The 17,954-nt window shown below is 36.3% G+C and overlaps 2 protein-coding genes across 9 annotated transcripts; both read left to right on the top strand.

The window, feature by feature from the left end:
* Positions 1–1,679: 1,679 nt before the first annotated feature.
* LOC139192113 (UPF0481 protein At3g47200-like) lies at positions 1,680–9,029 on the top strand. Of its 2 annotated transcripts, XM_070813476.1 has the most exons (6): positions 1,691–1,789; positions 1,901–1,913; positions 2,278–2,347; positions 2,951–3,046; positions 5,634–5,789; positions 7,508–9,029. In XM_070813476.1, the coding sequence occupies exons 3-6, from the start codon at positions 2,300–2,302 to the stop codon at positions 8,216–8,218; spliced, it is 1,011 nt and encodes a 336-aa protein (XP_070669577.1). In that variant the 5' UTR covers positions 1,691–1,789; positions 1,901–1,913; positions 2,278–2,299; the 3' UTR covers positions 8,219–9,029. The 2 variants fall into 2 exon arrangements, with proteins under 2 accessions (XP_070669576.1, XP_070669577.1); XM_070813475.1 differs by lacking the exon at positions 1,901–1,913 and having other exon boundaries at positions 1,680–1,789.
* Positions 9,030–10,705: 1,676 nt separating this feature from the next.
* LOC139192112 (uncharacterized) lies at positions 10,706–16,218 on the top strand. 7 transcript variants are annotated; one of them, XR_011575938.1, is made up of 7 exons: positions 10,706–11,635; positions 12,047–12,468; positions 12,595–13,335; positions 14,232–15,128; positions 15,411–15,474; positions 15,642–15,717; positions 15,995–16,218. XR_011575938.1 is itself a non-coding variant. In XM_070813473.1 (4 exons), the coding sequence occupies exons 2-4, from the start codon at positions 12,070–12,072 to the stop codon at positions 14,346–14,348; spliced, it is 1,257 nt and encodes a 418-aa protein (XP_070669574.1). In that variant the 5' UTR covers positions 10,706–11,635; positions 12,047–12,069; the 3' UTR covers positions 14,349–16,218. The 7 variants fall into 7 exon arrangements, 1 of the variants encoding a protein (XP_070669574.1); XR_011575936.1 differs by having other exon boundaries at positions 15,373–15,474; XR_011575939.1 differs by lacking the exon at positions 15,642–15,717.
* Positions 16,219–17,954: the final 1,736 nt, after the last annotated feature.

The following is a 17,954-nucleotide window of genomic DNA, read 5'->3' as shown; positions in this document are numbered from 1 at the left end:
CGATTACGAGAACACTTGAACTTTAATAAAAATTATTGCTAACTAATTGTGAGGCTAAGTTCACATCTTTCTTTAAAGTCTAGATAATATCGTTTATTCAAAGAAAAAAAAACAGTAATTAAAAATATTAAAAATCCACCCACTTCATGAAAAATAAATTTAAAAAAAAATTAGAAAAATCAAAGTGATATAATCTCCTAAAAATTGGGTGAAAATTACCCAGTTATGCGCATTACGCACTCTCCCTTCTGGCCGAGGCAAAACTTCAGACAGACGCAAAAAAGGAAAAAATAATATAAAAAAAACAAAATATAAATTCATAAACAACTTTATTTTCTTCATATTCTCACACAAATAGAAAAGTGCAAACCTTAACATTATGATTAGATGAAGAAATTTAAGATTACTAAAAAAATTTTAAAATGACAACCACTAACTGGTAGCCTAGTGGTAAATGACGGATTACGAGGTTTCCTTAAAACTAAAAACCCTATGCTGGTGTGGAAGCTAGCTGGCGTGTAAGTCAGACTTATGGCCAGAGAGAGGTTGAAAATGTCTCTGTGAGTCTTTCCCACCCCGGAAGCTCTTTTTTTTAAAAAAAAAATTTAAATGACGGAAATTGAAATTAATGCACCACCAGAAAAAATTTAAAACGACAGAAATTTAAGTTCAACTAATGCATCAAAGTGACAACACGATTATTGCTGTAATCCATTTTGCGGAAGTAGGCAGTGAATTCAAACAAAACAAAGGTAGAAGGCAATTTGAATAAAACCCCAATTCTAAAACTACCTTAAACTAGCCACTCAGTATTACGGTCTATTGATATTCCTCGACACTTATAAATGAAAGGCTTAGGTTTGATTCTCGCCAAAAGTGAATTTGAACCATATTATTGCTAGTTCATTGTGAGTAAAACGATTTTGTATACTTTTTTGGCTTAAATGTTAAAATGGTCTCTATGTTTACTCTATTGGTTAATTTGGTCCCCGTGTTTAACAGATTGTCTAAGATTGGTTAATAGAGATAAACACGGAGATAAATTGACCGATAAGATGAAACACAGGGACCCATTTGACATTTAAGCCTTTTTTTTTGTTGAGAAAATTTAATTGATCAACTTCTTATAACATAATTGAATTGTTATGCAATTCTTCTCTGCCAGATTGAAGTTAGAGGATCCATGTTACACGCGCAAAAAAAAAAGAGCATAAGTAAGAAGACAAACCCAACAAACTCACTATGAAAATTTCTATATTTGTATTTGAAAGTTTGAAAACAATCTAAATCATGTAATTGATACAAAAGCACAATCTAAATTAAATCTCATCCAAGTCATTTCCTGACAGCGAGCGATTTACAATTATTTGAAATCCAATTATTGTCTTCCTTTACTTGTTCAATTTTTAGCATGCAAGAATTTAATAGTCTAATCCCCACATTGTCATTGGTTTTCCTTATTGGAAGGCAAATCTTTCTACTTTTATCGTTTTTATGTTAGGAAAAATAGATGCATCCACTTTTCTGCTTCAATGACACTCATTCAAATTTAAATGCTTTAAAAATGGTTTAAGAATATGCGGAGATTTCTTGCTCATATTGCAGTAGAGCACCTCCACACGCAAAGGTAAGTACCTATTCGATGCTCCCGGCCCCTCTATGAATTAAAATATGGTTTAAGAATATTATTAACTTTCTCGCCATTATGTAAGAGTGCCTGCGTCGCTATATGATAATATATAACTTGCAAGCCTCAAATTCTGCCAACTGAGGAGGTCTTGAATTTCTGGTAAGCTTTTCTTGCACATATTTGTTTATTATTAAAGTCTTGATTTGTTGAAAACACTAAGACTTGCACATATTTGTTTATAATTAACCCTATAGACTTGCTTGTTTTCAGGTATACAAAGCAGGTGCGAATTCAAATTCTTTTTTTTTTCTGAAGGGGAGTACTGTTAACACTCTTAAAAAAAAATTCACATCAAAACGTGTTGGATGACTTATTTCTAGTTTCAATGAAAACTCAATTTTCAATTTAAAAACTTTCATCTGGCTTTGTTTCTTCTTCATATCCACTGTGAAGCTTTTAGTTTCATATTTACTGGTTGAGGGCTGCAGCTTTCTTCTTAATATCTTTTAGTTGAATAATTTGGCTGTGTATATATGTTTCAGTTTTCAAGTGTCCACTATTAAGTAACCATGCACCGATATTGTCTTCAATAGCCACTTTGGCCTAATATAGGATGGTAATGCTTATGGTGTGATTGTTTGTTGCAGGCTTCAGACCCGTGGAGGAGTAATGGATTCGGGAGAACATAGACCAGCTAGACAAAAAAGGGCTGCAATGGTAAGTGAAGGAGATGGTGGAGAAGATGATTTAAGTGATTCTCATCTCCTAGATAGTAAACATAGTTGGGTTTGGGAGCACTTGAAACCGTATAAGGTTAAGACCCTAGTAAGTGTCATGAGAAAGAAAAATCTTTGTACACTATAGAACATGTAGATGTTGCGGATTTTAAAACGGTATAAAACATTTAGAAAGTTCTAGATATATATGACAGGAACTGTTTACATACGTGTAGAAATTTATTTACAACTCTACAATATAAATTTCACATCAAACGTGTTAGATCACTTAATTTTTAGTACCAATAACAACTTAGATGACATTTTTAGTACCAATAACAGCTCACTTTTCAATTTATAATATTTCATCTGGCTTGTTTATTCTCCATTCTTGTCCACTGTCTTGAAGCTTTTAGTTTCATATTTACTGGTTAAGGGAATGCTGCAGCTTTCTTCTTAATATCATTTAGTTGAATAGTTTGGTTGTGTATATATGTTTCAGTTTTATAATTGTGAACAATAATGCACTGATATTGTCTTCAATTAACCACTTAAGCCTAATATATGGATGGTATCAAGCTTATGGTGTGATTGTTTGCTGCAGGCCCCAGTGGAGGAGCCAATGGATTTGAATTTATTTGAATTGGAAACCAAAAGAAATGGTGAAATTGAAAGTGAAGGAGATGGTGAAGAAGATCATGTAAGTGATTCTCATCTCCTAGACGACAAATGTAGTTAGGTTTGGGAGCACTTCAAATCATATGAGGTTAAAACCCTAGTAAATGTCATGAGAAAGAGAAATCTTTGTACATTATAGAACATGTGGGTGTTGCGGGTCTTAAAACAGTATAAAACATGTAGAAAGTTATAGATAGGAACTATTTACATACATGTAGAAAAATAAGTTTTGTTGTGCCTTGGCCCGTTCTTTAGTGCAGAAACGAGATTCAAATTACAACCTCACCAAATCACACTCAGTTGAACAGAATAAAATACAAGAAATAAAGACACTGAGAAATTTACGAGGTTCGGCAAAAACCTGCCTACGTCCTCGGAGAGATAGTGCTCTTCATTATGAGAATAACTAGTACAAGATACACTTGAGTTAAATCGACATAACCCAAACCCCAATCCCTTGTACCCTCACAGAATTTGCCCAAAAGCATCACTCTCCCCAAGAGTTTCTCACTCTCACTCTATAATTTTTCTCACATGTTCTCCTCCGAATGCCCTCTCAATATAAGGTCACTCACCCTCATATTTTATTCCCCAACATCATAATTTCTGCATAATCATTAAAGAAAAAAGCAACCACTTTTTTTCTATTTTCTTACAATGATGATGTCTTTACTCATGATGATGTCTACTTCTTTGTTTAGTTTACTAGCCGAAAGACATTTGGCTTATGGTAGTCACCATGTCTTCAATTGTTGTCAACACATGACTTATAATTACTTACAAATGTATGAGCCAAACACAACAATCTTCACCTTGGCGAATATACCATGCAAAAATCCTTGCACCCATCACCAAAGCTCATTGGCCTTACGTACCAGCATACACACCCTGAATCAACCTCGTTGGTCCTATTCCGATTCAGTCACTGCCAATGCATGTGCAGCTGCTGCAAGCTAAAAATCACCATTTAGCTTCAGACAGGATCTTGACATATCCTCGTCTCCTCTAGCAGGGTTTTCTCATCTTCATTGTCTGCAACCTGGAAACTCTTCAGCGCGCCCGTTTCCAACAACAACCCATCGAGCCAGACAAAATTCACACACTTCCTCCTACCTTAGGACCATCTCATCACCTGTGAATCCCATAGCTCCACCTGTTGCAAAACCCCTGCAACACTTGAGACTAAACATCACTAGGAAAATTGTTGCTTCAAGTACCTATAGGGCATACTCGAAGCCTTATGCCACAAACTTGCTACCACCCGGCCTTGCACCGTAGCAAGGTGGACCCTTGCCTCCGGAACTAGATCTGAACCTGTTGTCTCTCTCAGATCCTCTTTCCAATTTTCTTCCACGATTCCAACCTTGAATAGCTTAAGCAGTCTCGTGCCCACCATCATTAATGGTATCCTTTGTGTATCATTCCACACCAAAGAAGCTTGCACCTGCTCCAAACTTACTGTATCTTTCCATGCAGTAAAGTTTCACAAGGTTCTCGTACGAATCTGAAAGTGAGGTAAGAAGAAAGAGGCCCTTGTCTTCTTCCTTAACATCAACTTTCGCAGATGATCTAAGCATCCCTGAACACGACTTCCATTTCTTCAGTCTTCCATTACTCTCATTTACCAAGAGTAAAACTGCCTCTCCCATTAAACTGCTCAACTGAAAAATCCATGGCGAACAACAAATCTGGACCTCCAACGAACCAAGCGTCCAACGATGCTCTGATACCAATTGTTGTGCCTTGACCCGTTCGTTAGTGCGGAAACGAGATTTAGATTACAACCTCATCAAATCACACTCAACTGAACATAATAAAATACAAGAAATAAAGACACTGAGAAATTTACGAGGTTCAGCAAAAACCTGCCTACGTCATCGGAGAGATATTGCTCTTCATTATGAGAATAACTAGTACAAGATACACTTGAGTTAAATTGACATAACCCAAACCCCAATCCCTTGTACCCTCACAGAATTTTCCCAAGAATCTCACTCTTCCCAAGAGTTTCTCACTCTCACTCTATAATTTTTCTCACATGTTCTCCTCCGAATGCCCTTTCAATATAAGGTCACTCACACTCATATTTTATTCCCCAACATCATAATTTATGCATAATCATTAAAGAAAAAAGCAACCACTTTTTTTCTATTTTCTTACAATGATGATGTCCACTTCTTTGTTTAGTTTACTAGCCGAAAGACATTTGGCTTGTGGTAGTTACCATGTCTTCAATTGTTGTCAACACATGACTTATAATTACTCACAAATGTATGAGCCAAACACAAGTTTCACATCAAAACATGTTAGATGACTTATTTTTAGTACCAAAAACAACTCACCTTTCAATATATAATCTTTCATCTGCCTTGTTTCTTCTCCATTCATATCCACTGTTTTGAAGCTTTTAGTTTCATATTTACTGGTTAAGGGAATGCTGCAGCTTTCTTCTTAATATCTTTTAGTTGATTACTTTGGCTGTGTATATATGTTTCAGTTTTATAAGTGTCCACTATTAAGTACAATAATGCACTAATATTGTCTTCAGTCAACCACTTAGGCCTAATATATGAATGGAATCAAGCCCATGGTGTGATTGTTTGTTGCAGGCTTCAGAACCTTGTTTGAAGGCTCCAGCAGGTCCAGTAGATGCTCCTTTTTTGTCGACTTTTAACCCCAAGGCGCCAATGCTTTTGAATGTATCTAACTTGGCAACCGAAAAAAAGGCTGAAATTGAAAGTGAAAGAGAGGGTAAAGAAGATGATGTAAGTGATTCTCATCTCCTAGATGATAAATGTAGTTGGGTTTGGGAACACTTCAAACCATATGAGGTTAAAACCCTAGTAAGCGTCATGCGAAAGAGAAATCTTTGTACAATACAGAACATGTAGATGTTGCGGGTTTTAAAACGGTGTAAAATATGTAAAACATTGTAGATATATATATACTATAGGAACTATTTACATACATGTAGAAATTTATTTACAACTCTATTTACAATAAAGAACAAAATAGGTGTTCAAGAGCTGAGTTCATAATGTTTTGCAAGTTTAGGGTAGTGTCGAACTTATGATTCCATTATCAAAGTAAAATTACATCCTAAGCTAATTATAATTACTAAAGCACACATGGAGTTTGGTGTAGATGAGTTGGAAAGCAATGAAATTCCAGTTGCATTAGTGGAAGGGTTTAAACAAAAATGTACATCTGAAGGCTAAATTAATCAAGCATAGTAAGTAGCGGAAGGGTTTAAACAAAAATGTATAGCTAAAGGCTAAATTAATCAAGCATAGTAAGTAGCGGATGGGTTTAAACAAAAATGTATAGCTAAAGGCTAAATTAATCAAGCACAGTAAGTGAGATCATTTTGGCTAGCACAATATCGAGACTCTTTAAAATCCAAGTTCTGTCAGAATGTTGTACATGAATTGGAGAATTAGTATCAAACACATATTTTAATAATTCAATCATCAACAATCATAACATATAACTTACAAAATATAGTTTAAATAGATGATCTCCCTAACATGGTCACACAAATAAAGTGGGTAGCTACATGCGTCTGAGACATTAATTTAGTATGGCCAATTAAACACATTCTGCAAAAACATACTGAAGAAAAAATGGTTATTATGTAGCTCGCCTATCATTGTGCTACTGTTAAAGAAAATTTATTTTTCATTTACTAGATGAGTAAGTAATATGTATTGATTTTTTTTTAAGATCTGTTTGGTATTCTATTTTTATTTTTTATTTTTTGTCAAAATGTTTAGTATTCTATTTGAGTTCTACTTTTTTAGCTCAAAAATAAGTTTTAATTTGCAAGTCAAAAATTCTTATTTGGCAGACTTCTAAAAAAAACTCAACAAAAAAAAACACAAATACAAAGCCTATTTGTTTTTTTTTAACAAACGATATTATCTACGTTAAAGGGGAGCGAGTGCGGTTAGCTTCACAATGGGCTAACAATAATGTATTTCAAATTCACTTTTGGCAAGAACTGAACCTAATACAACTAGGTTATAGTACTAAGTAAGGAGGAATACTATTAGGCCGTAGTACTAAATGGCTACAAAGCTTATTTGTTTAAAACACAAAAAAATCTGTTTTTGAAATTTTTAGATCCAGCTTCTCTCTCTCTCTCTCTCTCCCCCCTTGCCCCTGTCCCGATCTTCTTCACCTCTCTCTCCCTCTCTTTCTCTCCCCTCACTTAAACCTCCAGCCTTCTCCTCCCAAGGGCCGGGATAAATCGACAAGAAGAAGCAGTGAGAGAGAAGATTCGCAAATTCGATTTCTCTCTCTCTTAGAGGTCCTTACAAAAGTTTGTTTGAAGTTGTTGAGAATGAGTCTCGCGGTGATGGGAAAAGAGACTTTGCATGAGCTTATAAGAAGTTGGGCTATTCTTCATATTGTCAATTAGTTTTATAGTGAAACCTCTCTATAAGTGGAATGTGAACCTAATGAAATATTTGAATCAATGCAGAAAATGAGAGGAATCGATGAAGCTCCACATGACATAGAAAACCCCAAGGATCCATTACTCGAGGAGTTGCATAACTTGTTTCGCCTGTCCCCTTTGCGTTGTATCTATAGAGTTCCTGAGCGACTACGGCGGGGAAATGAGAATGCATATACACCTCAAGTAGTCTCTATAGGCCCACTTCACCATGGAAAGCCACAGCTAAAAGCCATGGAAGAGCACAAAAAAAGGTACCTGCGACATTTTCTAAGCCGAACCAGGGAAAGGGTAAGCTTCTCTGATTATATAAAAAAGATAAAGGGCCAAGAGAGAAGGTTGCGGCATTTTTATGCAGAACCCATTGAGTTTGGCAGCGATGAATTTGTAAGAATTGTTTTAGTGGATGCCGCCTTCGTCATTGAGTTCTTATTGCGCTACTGTTCCAAAAATTGTGAAGATGATTACATATTTAACAAGCCTGAGATGTTGTGGGATGTGCGTCCAGACTTGCGGTTGCTTGAAAATCAGCTGCCATTCTTCATTGTTCAGGATCTTTTCAACACACTTCTTCCTTCTTCACATCAGCTGCCTTCGTTACTTGAAATTTCCTACAATTTTTTCAAAAGCGAAATCGATAGCAAGGGAAAAGAAGAGAAATTTAAACAAATATGTTCTTTTGGAGATGTACAACATTTTGTTGATCTGCTAAGAATTCTATATCTACCGTTGAAATAAAAAACTACAGAGAAAGAAAATACCACACCCACACACAACGTGACAGAGCTATGCCAGGCTGGAGTCGAGTTTGCGGGAGGAACAGGCAGCGATTTATTTGACATAAAATTCTCGAGAGCGAATGGGATCCTCGAAATTCCAAAGTTAACAGTAAACGATACGACAGATCTGACACTCAGAAATCTCCTTGCTTTTGAACAATGCCATCACAGTGAGGAGAATTACCTAACTAATTATGTTTTCCTTATGATGTGCCTTGTGAAAACCCCAGAGGATGTGGAATTGCTTGTTGAGAAGGGAATTGTTGAAAATTGGCTAGGTGATACCCAGAAGATCTCTACTTTGCTTCATGACCTTGGCAATGGGATGATGGTTAGCAACCACTATTATGCCCCTCTTTGTGAAGAACTTCACAACTACTGCAACAAACGCAGGCACAAATGGATGGCAAATTTGAGACAAAAATATTTTACCACGCCTTGGTCCACTATTTCTGTTGTTGCAGCTGTAATTCTCCTCATACTCACTGTCATACAAACTGTGTGCTCTATTTTATCTGTTGCTTAAGCATCAACCACCGCAAGTCTCTCCTTCTCCGGAGGATCCGCAATTCTCTCCTTCGCCATATATCCTCTAGAAGTCTAGCCTACGGAGTTTGCATTAGCATCAGGTTTCGTAGAATAGAGTGTAATATATGTTCCAACAAAATAAAGGTTTGAAGAGTGATTTTATATTTGGTAGGGAAAGAGTGGCAGCTTGTAATGACTTTAATGCAAGTGTGTGTTGTAAATAAAGGGAAGTGATTTCTGCAGACGTTTTTGTCCTCTGCACTTCTATATTTCTGCCTTAGATTCAATAAATCGTGCTTAAATCACCTTCTTAAATTAATGCGTACCTAGCTTCTTATGTCGTACCAATTTGATGTTCTTGGGCCTATGCTTGTGTCTTTGCATGTGCTTTTTTTGCCACAAGAAGTGAAGATTTCAATTAAAATGTTGCTTTAAGCATCACTCCCGAGGATATGGAATTGCTTGTTCAAAAATGTAATTGTTCAAACTCAATGCTTGACAGGGGGACGAGGTTGACAAACCTTATTAATCCGAGGAAGTAATTGTTACAAAGAAATATCTTTACTGATCTTAGTAAACACATCAATGCATAACGAAGTGGTGGAAGGAAATGTTGAAACAAAACCTCTTTCAATCTCCATGCTCTCTACTTTTTATTGTTGTGGTTGCTGCAGTCCTCGTGATCACTTCCATTCAAACAGTGTGTCTATTCTTCGGAACAATTTTATAACTTTAGGGAGGTTATTACTTAACAAAGTTGTTTTAGCGCTACAATTTAGAGTCTAGACAGTGAATTAACATTGTTGAGTTTTTTCTCTCAAATGTCAACTTAGTTTAGCCTTTCACAAAGCCAAAACTAACACAATATCTGATAAAACGAAGAATAATCTTGAAAGAGAGCTAAACGTCTTGTGCTTCCACTTTTTGCTTCCCTGTAGACAAGATGCCAATGCAATCCTTGAGAAGCCTTTTTGTGTGTTTGTTCTTTATTCTCCTTCCCTTCCTAGGTATCTCATCTGCAGCTACTCCATGCACAATCACCCCAGTTCGATATATTAGAGACGTCGAAACTCTGGTTTCAGATGGTGGAAGCTTTCAAATGGGATTCTACTGATGCAGTTGTGTTGGTAGCCAACAGAGAAACATCACTTGATGATTCTTCAGGACTTTTGAAGCTCACTGAGTAAGGAGTTCTCGTCCTCCTTACCAATAGCTCAAACAGCATTTTGTGATCATCAAATTCATCAAGAATCGCGGGGAATCCAGTATCGCAACTCTTGGATTCTGGAGATTTTGTGGTGCAAATTGGGAACGAAACTAACCCGGATAACTTATTGTGGCAGAGTTTTGATTATCCTTGTGCCACATTCCTACCGGAAATGAAGATTGGTTGGGACTTGGATACTGGTTTAGCTAGGTATGTATGTATCGTCTTGGAAAAGCACATAAGATCCTGCTCTAGGAGAGTTTTCGATACATATGGATCATCGTGGCTTACCACAAATTGTTTAATGAAAGGAGCTAAGATGCAGGCTAGAGGAGGCTAGAAGAGGATCATCGTGCCAAATAATCTCTATGGGTCCGTAATGAAGAAATGCGAAAGAAGGATGACGGAAGAGATGTGGAAGAAATGTCATGAAATATATAAGATAAATATAGGGAGATGAGAAAGTTTAGCGTTTAATGAAACTAATTATGCAGAAAATGTGTTGGCTCGGATGGGTAACAATGTTGTCTTTGTTACATCTTGGACTTCTAATTTTCCTTTTTAATTATCTCAACGGCTTTAGTTTGACTCTTTCTCTGTCTTAGTTGTCATTTTTAAGTTAATTTTGTCAAGGAAAAAAAGTGTAACTTTTCGGACTATATTGGTAATGTCAAATGATTTTGATTATTGTGAGACTCACTTGCACCAACGATAAAAAAATAATGTAAGCGCGCGTGAGCTACTATCGCGTCTAGAGTTAAAAAAAACTTTTAAAGACTCTTTAATGTTTGGTTTATTACACCAACACTTTTTATTATCACACCACCACCCTTGAATTGATATAAAAAAGCATGCCTAACTTCTATTTTTATGAATAATTAACTTTATTTTCCAAAAAAAAAAAAGAATAACATTTTATTTCAAATATTATTAGTGTATTGGATACGAACTATTTTTTGTTTTTCCGGTTACAAGAACACTTGAATTTTTTATAAAAATTTCAATTTGTTTCTAATAATGTTTTAATAGAACCGCTTGTGAGCGTAAATATTTTCTATAAAAACAATCTCAAACAAGTCCAAAGGAACTTCATCTCGCAAAACTTGTTCACCAAGTCCTGCTTTTAGATTGTCATTTTCATTAAAAGAAATTTGTTGGACACTTTTTTTTTGTTTGGGAAAAGATGCTTAAAAATGTTGGACACTTGAGAAGCAAGTTAACACTCAAATACTTCTAAATCAACATTAATTAAAAAATAGTAAAAATCCACCAACTTCGTGAAAAATAAATTTAAAAAAATTAGAAAAATCAAAGTGATATAATCTCCTAAAAATTAGGTGAAAATTACCCAGTTATGCGCATTGCGCACTCTCCCTTCTGGCCGAGGGCAAAAACTTCAAGCGGACGCCAAAAAGGAAAAAATAATAAAAAATCAAAATATAAATTCGTAAACAACTTTATTTTCTTCATATTCTCACACAAACAGAAAATTGCAAACCCTAACTTTCTAAATTTCCTCCCAATTCCAAGTGCGCAATTCTCAACCCTACAGACTGGAAATCTCCAATTGAAGCCGAAACACAGAGGATCTAGGGCAGTATTTTTCGTGAATTGATCGAATTTCGCAAAATTTCAAGCAAGGTGAGTCGAATCTGTTTCAATTTTGATTTCTAGGGTTTGGAATTTACGCTCTCAATGCTTTGTTCGTTTACTTTTTATGTGAAATTGAGTACGTTTGGATTGTTTTGCGAAAGATTTTGGTGTTATTTGCTTGCCTAAGAACTCCGATTCTGATTTTCTATTAAAATTTGGGGCTTTTCATTAACTTGGTTCAGTTTGATATGTTGGGGCTTTTGATTGATTGTATTTACTCTAGTCCAAATTATTCGGTTTTGTAAACTGTTTCACTACAATCTGGAAAAGTTGTCCCCTTTCTAAGTTTTACAAATGTTTATCTGCTGATTCATCGTCGTTTTTTCGTGTAGTTATTGATTTTACGGAACTCTTAGGCTTCGCTTCTGATTCGAAGATTTGATTTCTTGGTTGTTACAGGTTTTGACGTAATAGTAGGCATCATGAGATTCAAGCAGGGAAGCAAAGTGGAGGTACTTAGCCAAAAGGAGGTGCCTGGGGGAGCATGGCGCTGTGCTGTGATTGTCTCTGGTAATGGGCACACATATAGTGTTAGCTATGATTGGTCTGGCAAGGACAGTCAGGCAATTGTGCAGAGAGTCTCAAGGAAGGATATTAGGCCTTGCCCTCCGCCTGTTCAAAGAATGGAGATTTGGGCAGTTGGTGATGTTGCGGAGGTGTTTGATGTTGGTTTCTGGAAAATGGCCACGGTGCTAAAGGTCTTGGATGAAAATTATTACTTGGCTAGGGTACTTGGATCTTTTGAGGAGTTTAGAGTCCACAAATATAGGATCAGGGCGCGTCAATTATGGAATGATGACAAATGGGTTGGGATCGGAAAGGTAAACATCTTTCTGGCTCATCTTTGTTTTATGTATTTGTATCATTTCTATGCTTGTTGAATATATTGATAACAGTTTCAGGCCTTTCTTTTTATTTTGTTTGCTTACTAATATTCCTTTTGACAGGGTCCGGACAATCGGATGAGCTTGCAAGTCCGACAAATGAATGCAAAAATAAAGCTACCTGCCAGGAATAATCGTTTACCTTCTCTGTACAACATCAGCTGTCAGGATTCCCATAGTGTTTCATCTGGATCTTTGAAGAGAGCTTCTCCATATAGCTCTTCTGTTGAGGGATATTCTCAAAAGATGAGGGCAATTGAGAAGGGGTGTGAGCATCAACGCGTTTTTTCTGGGTCCCCATCTTACTTGCTCAAAAAGGTAGATGCTGTTGCTTACCCGCGAGAAAATCTGGGTGAAAAAGACATGCATACATCCTTTATTAATCGCACAACTGGATGTGTTGAAAAGGAGAGGGAAAAGTTAAATGGTGTTATTTCTTGTTTTGTTGAAAGAAGCTCAGAACTTAATGATACCGATAGTGATGCATGTTCTGTTGGTAGTTGTAGTGTTATTAGTAGCAGTTCAAATAAGTTGTTCGGTCATAATGTAGCAGGTACTAGTCAAGATGCAGATACCCTTTCTAGTGATGCAGAGTCCTTTTGTTGCTGTAAAGATGCACAAGAAAATCTTTCCCTTCCTCTAAAAGAGGATGTAGCAGCAGGAATCCATAGATTAGAGTTGAACGCTTATCGCAGTACTCTGGTGGCAATGCATGCTTCTGGGTCCTTAAGCTGGGAACAAGAAGCGTTATTGACAAATCTCCGTATTTCACTTCACATTTCAAATGATGAACATTTGATGGAAGTAAGGAACTTACTTTCTGCAGGAACAAAACTTCAATATTAGATAACTTTTGATCTTACGATGTTCAGTAGCTTTAGTGCCTTTCATACTTTGTAAGAATCAGAGAAATAATTGCTACAATTTATCCTGCTTATCTTGATTGTTCAATCTGTACTGATTTAAACTTGGGAAATTTGTACTTTGGAAGTTATGTACTTGATTTTGTAGAAGTGAATATTCCAGGTTTACCGTGGTCCTGTCTTTTCATCTGTTTTTAATAATCTCGTTACCTGTTTTTTCTCCATTGTAAGAAACAAGGATATATTGCTACATTTTGTTGTGATTATTTTAGTTTCCAATGTCCAGTTATATAAGTATGTAAAATTTGTAATTAGGAAGCTATGTACTTTGTCTTATAAGGAAGTGAATACTTGTACCCTTTTTTGTCCCTTTTGGAAGGTTTGTGCTTTGTAGCTCTTATGTGCAGTATTTTGTGAGTATTAAACCAGAGAGGATTTGTACCTATCCATGATCTAGTCTCTTGGGACCCATTTACGTTTGTTTCGTTCTATGATGATGACAAGGATGAACACTTGTCTCCATATGGTTTTGGTTTATATTAAGGACTTCTCTGTCTGAACTCTAGATTTTTTACAAGGTAAAATGAAAAACCAAGTTTCTGTTCCGGGAACAAGGATCACCATATTTCTGTTCTATCATTAATGATTAGTTGAGTGAGATGCTATCATTAAGTATGTGGAAGATTGGTTCATTCTGCATTACACATGGAATATGAAGTGTGTTGTGATGCCATATTATCTTTTTACTTGTCGAATTGTGCTTGGTTTCCTTGTTACCATGTGAATGCATACAGAGTTCCATTTCATGATTCTTATTTCGAATCCCTGCATTTTCAGGGCCAAGGTTGGAGCCTTGCTTGGCTTACCTTGCTTCCAAAGGCCAAGATGATCCTGGGATTTATCATCTTAGCGTGTACAGTGGGACTATCTATTTCCAATTTTCTTGGTGTATGACTATGTCACTAGCAAGTGGTACAATGGTTTCCTCTGTTTTTTAGAGGTGGTTTGTTTCGGCTCTGCTGGGAACTGGAACACATCTTGTACAAAGCAGAACATGAACTTTGAAAGGTTCCCAGTTTGCTTGATGCAGTTTACCTTTATCTTTTGCTCTATATGATATATCTCTATATTTTCTATCAATTTTTCATTTTTACAGTAGAAATATAGGACGTATTATATTGCTTGACTTAAAAAGCTATGTTAGTTTAGCACCATCTCCATGCAGTTTTTGAATTTGCCCAGTAAATTTTCTGTTTTTTTCTTTCTGTTTTATCTTTTGAACTCTGGAACGTTTTACATGTTCCATATCCATCTGTTTATTCAATACTCCTTATCCGTCAGTACCTTGTGCATTAGTACGACAACCTAAATGGCTTTGAATTTACTGTTTAAAACCCCTGTTTGGCATGCATTTATTTCCGTATTAGTTTATGTACTTTGATGATAGTAATCTGAAGGCGTTGATGTTTCTGTTTTGATTATGACATGAAATTATCATGTGAAATATTTGTGATGCTATTAATTGAAGTTTTTGATGGTATGCTATTTTTATTTTGAAACAATAATTTCTGATGCTATTAATCGAAGCTTTTGATGTTTTGAAATTGTCATATATTTGAAAGTTAAAACAATATAAGTGGACGGTTGGCTACAAGAGGTAATTCCCACAAGTAGAGAGAAGTGGAAGGAAAGAACTAAACTACTTTCTGCCAAGAGCTTTCTCGGAACGAGGAGGTATGCTCAGTTACTTATTGAGACAAGTGATATCTAACACTTAATTGTAGGCACATGTGAACTGTTGTGAACTATTGATTGAATTAGGATTTGTGTAAGTGATTAAAGCAATGTGTGGTGATCTCATTTGTAAAAGAAGCATTGAATCGAACTTGATTGCACTATGTACTGTTAGTCTGTTTCTATACTTGGATGTGGTCATGGGATTTGTTGGAAATTTTCAAGGAATTTCACATGTTATTAGATGATGATAAGACACTGATTGCTGGTTTTGGAGCTCAGATAAAAGAATCAATTCAGATCGACAAGCATTTGTCCCAACTACGTATTATCATTCGTTGACAAGGTAATGCGCACATTTCTTTGTATATAATTCTCAATCCTCCGTTAACTAGATCATGCAGTATAAGGTTAAATTTTGAGGGCTCGGCTTGTTGTACAAATAGACCTGCTTTGTATCCCATTGAAATTTTGGCAGTTTGCATGATGTTTATGATTCGAGTAATGAAATAGGTTCGATGTGGGCGCGAAAAACCTCTTTAGATGGCAGTCTCATGAACGTATACTGCGGGATAGTGTGATATACGTGGTACGCCATCCCAGCTGCCATTTTAGTTTGTAACATTATATTTTGCATTTCTTTTTCTTGATGTATGTGGGGTGCCGTATCACTGGTAAATTTTGCTACTAGGGAGTATGAAAACCTGAAGATACATTTTACATTCTTTTGTCTCCCAAAAAGTTCACTATTAACTACTGCAAATTCTTTTTACATGCGTTTTTAAGCGGACTAGATGTTACAGTCGAGCGTTCGAAATTCGGATTTGTCACATTGATCTTGAGGACAGTTGAGCTTTCTTTTGCAGTTCTAATAATGTACGAGGTTCCTTCAGAAAATTGCTCAAGCATTGCTGTTAAAGAGTTGATGACTAGAAAATGCTGTCATGGATTTTCAGTTCTGATCGAACAATTTTCCTTTTTCTTTAGATAATGAGCATTTTGTAATCAGACTACTGTTATGCAGTTGTTTATATGAAATATGATCATTGTAATTGTGTATTTATTTGAAATGAGCAAGGAAATTACTCGACTCGAATACACAAACACAAGTATTGGTACAGTTTATATCTAATAATTAACAAAATTCAACAATAATAGCATAAAACTTTCGCAAACATGGACGTAGTCAAGTTAGTTATAGCATTGCACTTTTCCTCTGCAGGCGTCCTTATAACTTTCTCTTGAATGATGGCATAAAGCATGTTCACAATGTTATTTTGGAATCGACAAAACCTAGTGCTCCATGGGATGTTCAACAATAACGAGCCAAGAATACCCCAAAAACCAAATGCAAACCCTAGTCCCAAACTCATATCGAACCAACCGTCTTCAAGTAAATGAACAATTGCTCCCTCTTTCTTATCGCCTGGTGAACCTAAACTTCCAACATGGTTTGTGCTGCATTCCTCCAGTGGAGGTCCACAAAGTTTATTTCCAAGGAAACTGGATGGATCAAAACTCTGAAGCTTACCAAAATCTGTCCTAACAGATTGTTATCGGACAAGTTCAAGTAACTTGGAAACGTTAACTTTGACATGCTTGGAGAAATCTGACCAGTAAGATGGTTGATCAAAAAATCAAGAGATTCTAACCATTTCATATCACCAATCCTTGAAGGGATTTTTCCAACCAAACGATTGTTTGATAAGTTGAGTGATTGCAAGCAGATGAGGCTGGTCAGCTTTTCAAGGATATTCCAGTATAACATTGTCTGAAAGGTCCAGGCTTGTCACCAAAGCAAGCTTATTGGTATACTTCATTTTTCTACCTTTCCTCACCAAGATTGCATTCTGTATGTAGTCATCCTCGAAAAAACCATAACCGCCAAGTGAATCAGTGTAGAACAAAATGGGACCTCCCGAGTTTGAAAAATTTGTCATGGCCGTGAAATTGTTGAAACATGTTGGTATTGCTCCAGAGAGGTTGTTGTCCACGAGGTTCAGGATCTAGAGCTTTCAGAGACTACACAGTTCATGAGGAATGTTGCCACGAAGCATGTTCGAACGGAGGCTGGACTCCCAAACGTGAAAGGCTTTTACCAATCCATGTTGGTAAGCTTCCAACAAACTGATTATTGTGAAGGTCAAGAAGGAACAAGGACACACATTTTCATAGGGAAGTAGATACTTCTCCACATAAGCGATTATTATGCAAGTGCAACGATCGGAGGAGTCATTAGTGCCCAATGGATGCTGGAATGTTCCCACTCAAATTGTTGTTTTCTAAGTTGAGAAGTTCCAAGTTTTACAAATTGTCCAAACGGCCAGGAATTTTTCCTGTGAGAGAATTGTCGTGAAGACGAAGAATTTGAAGTTGTTTTGACCCATCAGTCTTGTCACACAAGAAATGAAACAAAGTTCCAAAAAACGATGAATTGGAAAGATCTAGTGAAGACACATTGGAAGAAAACAGAGGTAATGAACCATTGAACTAGTTAGAACCTAGGTTAATTACTGATGTACAGCTGGAATCTATATTTGCAACAAAAATATTTGGAACCTTGTTGTACAATTGATTGTATGAGAGATCCACAAATAGTAATCCAACAGAAGAAAAGTTCAAAACCAAGTTGGAATGGTTCCTAAAATTGCTGTATTCGACATGTTAAGAGCAAGGAGTTGCGTTTGAGTTTGAAGCCATGCAGGCAACTCTGATGGCTCCAGATGCCAAGAATTTAGAAACAAGGTGGATAGTTGGAAGGGAGGAAGCCAATCCGGACTAGTTTTTAGAGTCAGCAAATTTTGGCTAACGTAAAAGTCTCTCAAT

The sequence above is a fragment of the Malus domestica genome, chromosome 15, assembly GCF_042453785.1.
Source record: "Malus domestica chromosome 15, GDT2T_hap1".
NCBI classification, from domain to species: Eukaryota; Viridiplantae; Streptophyta; class Magnoliopsida; order Rosales; family Rosaceae; genus Malus; species Malus domestica.
Note: the sequence above shows the minus strand (reverse complement) of the source record. Positions and strands in the feature narration are given on the sequence as shown.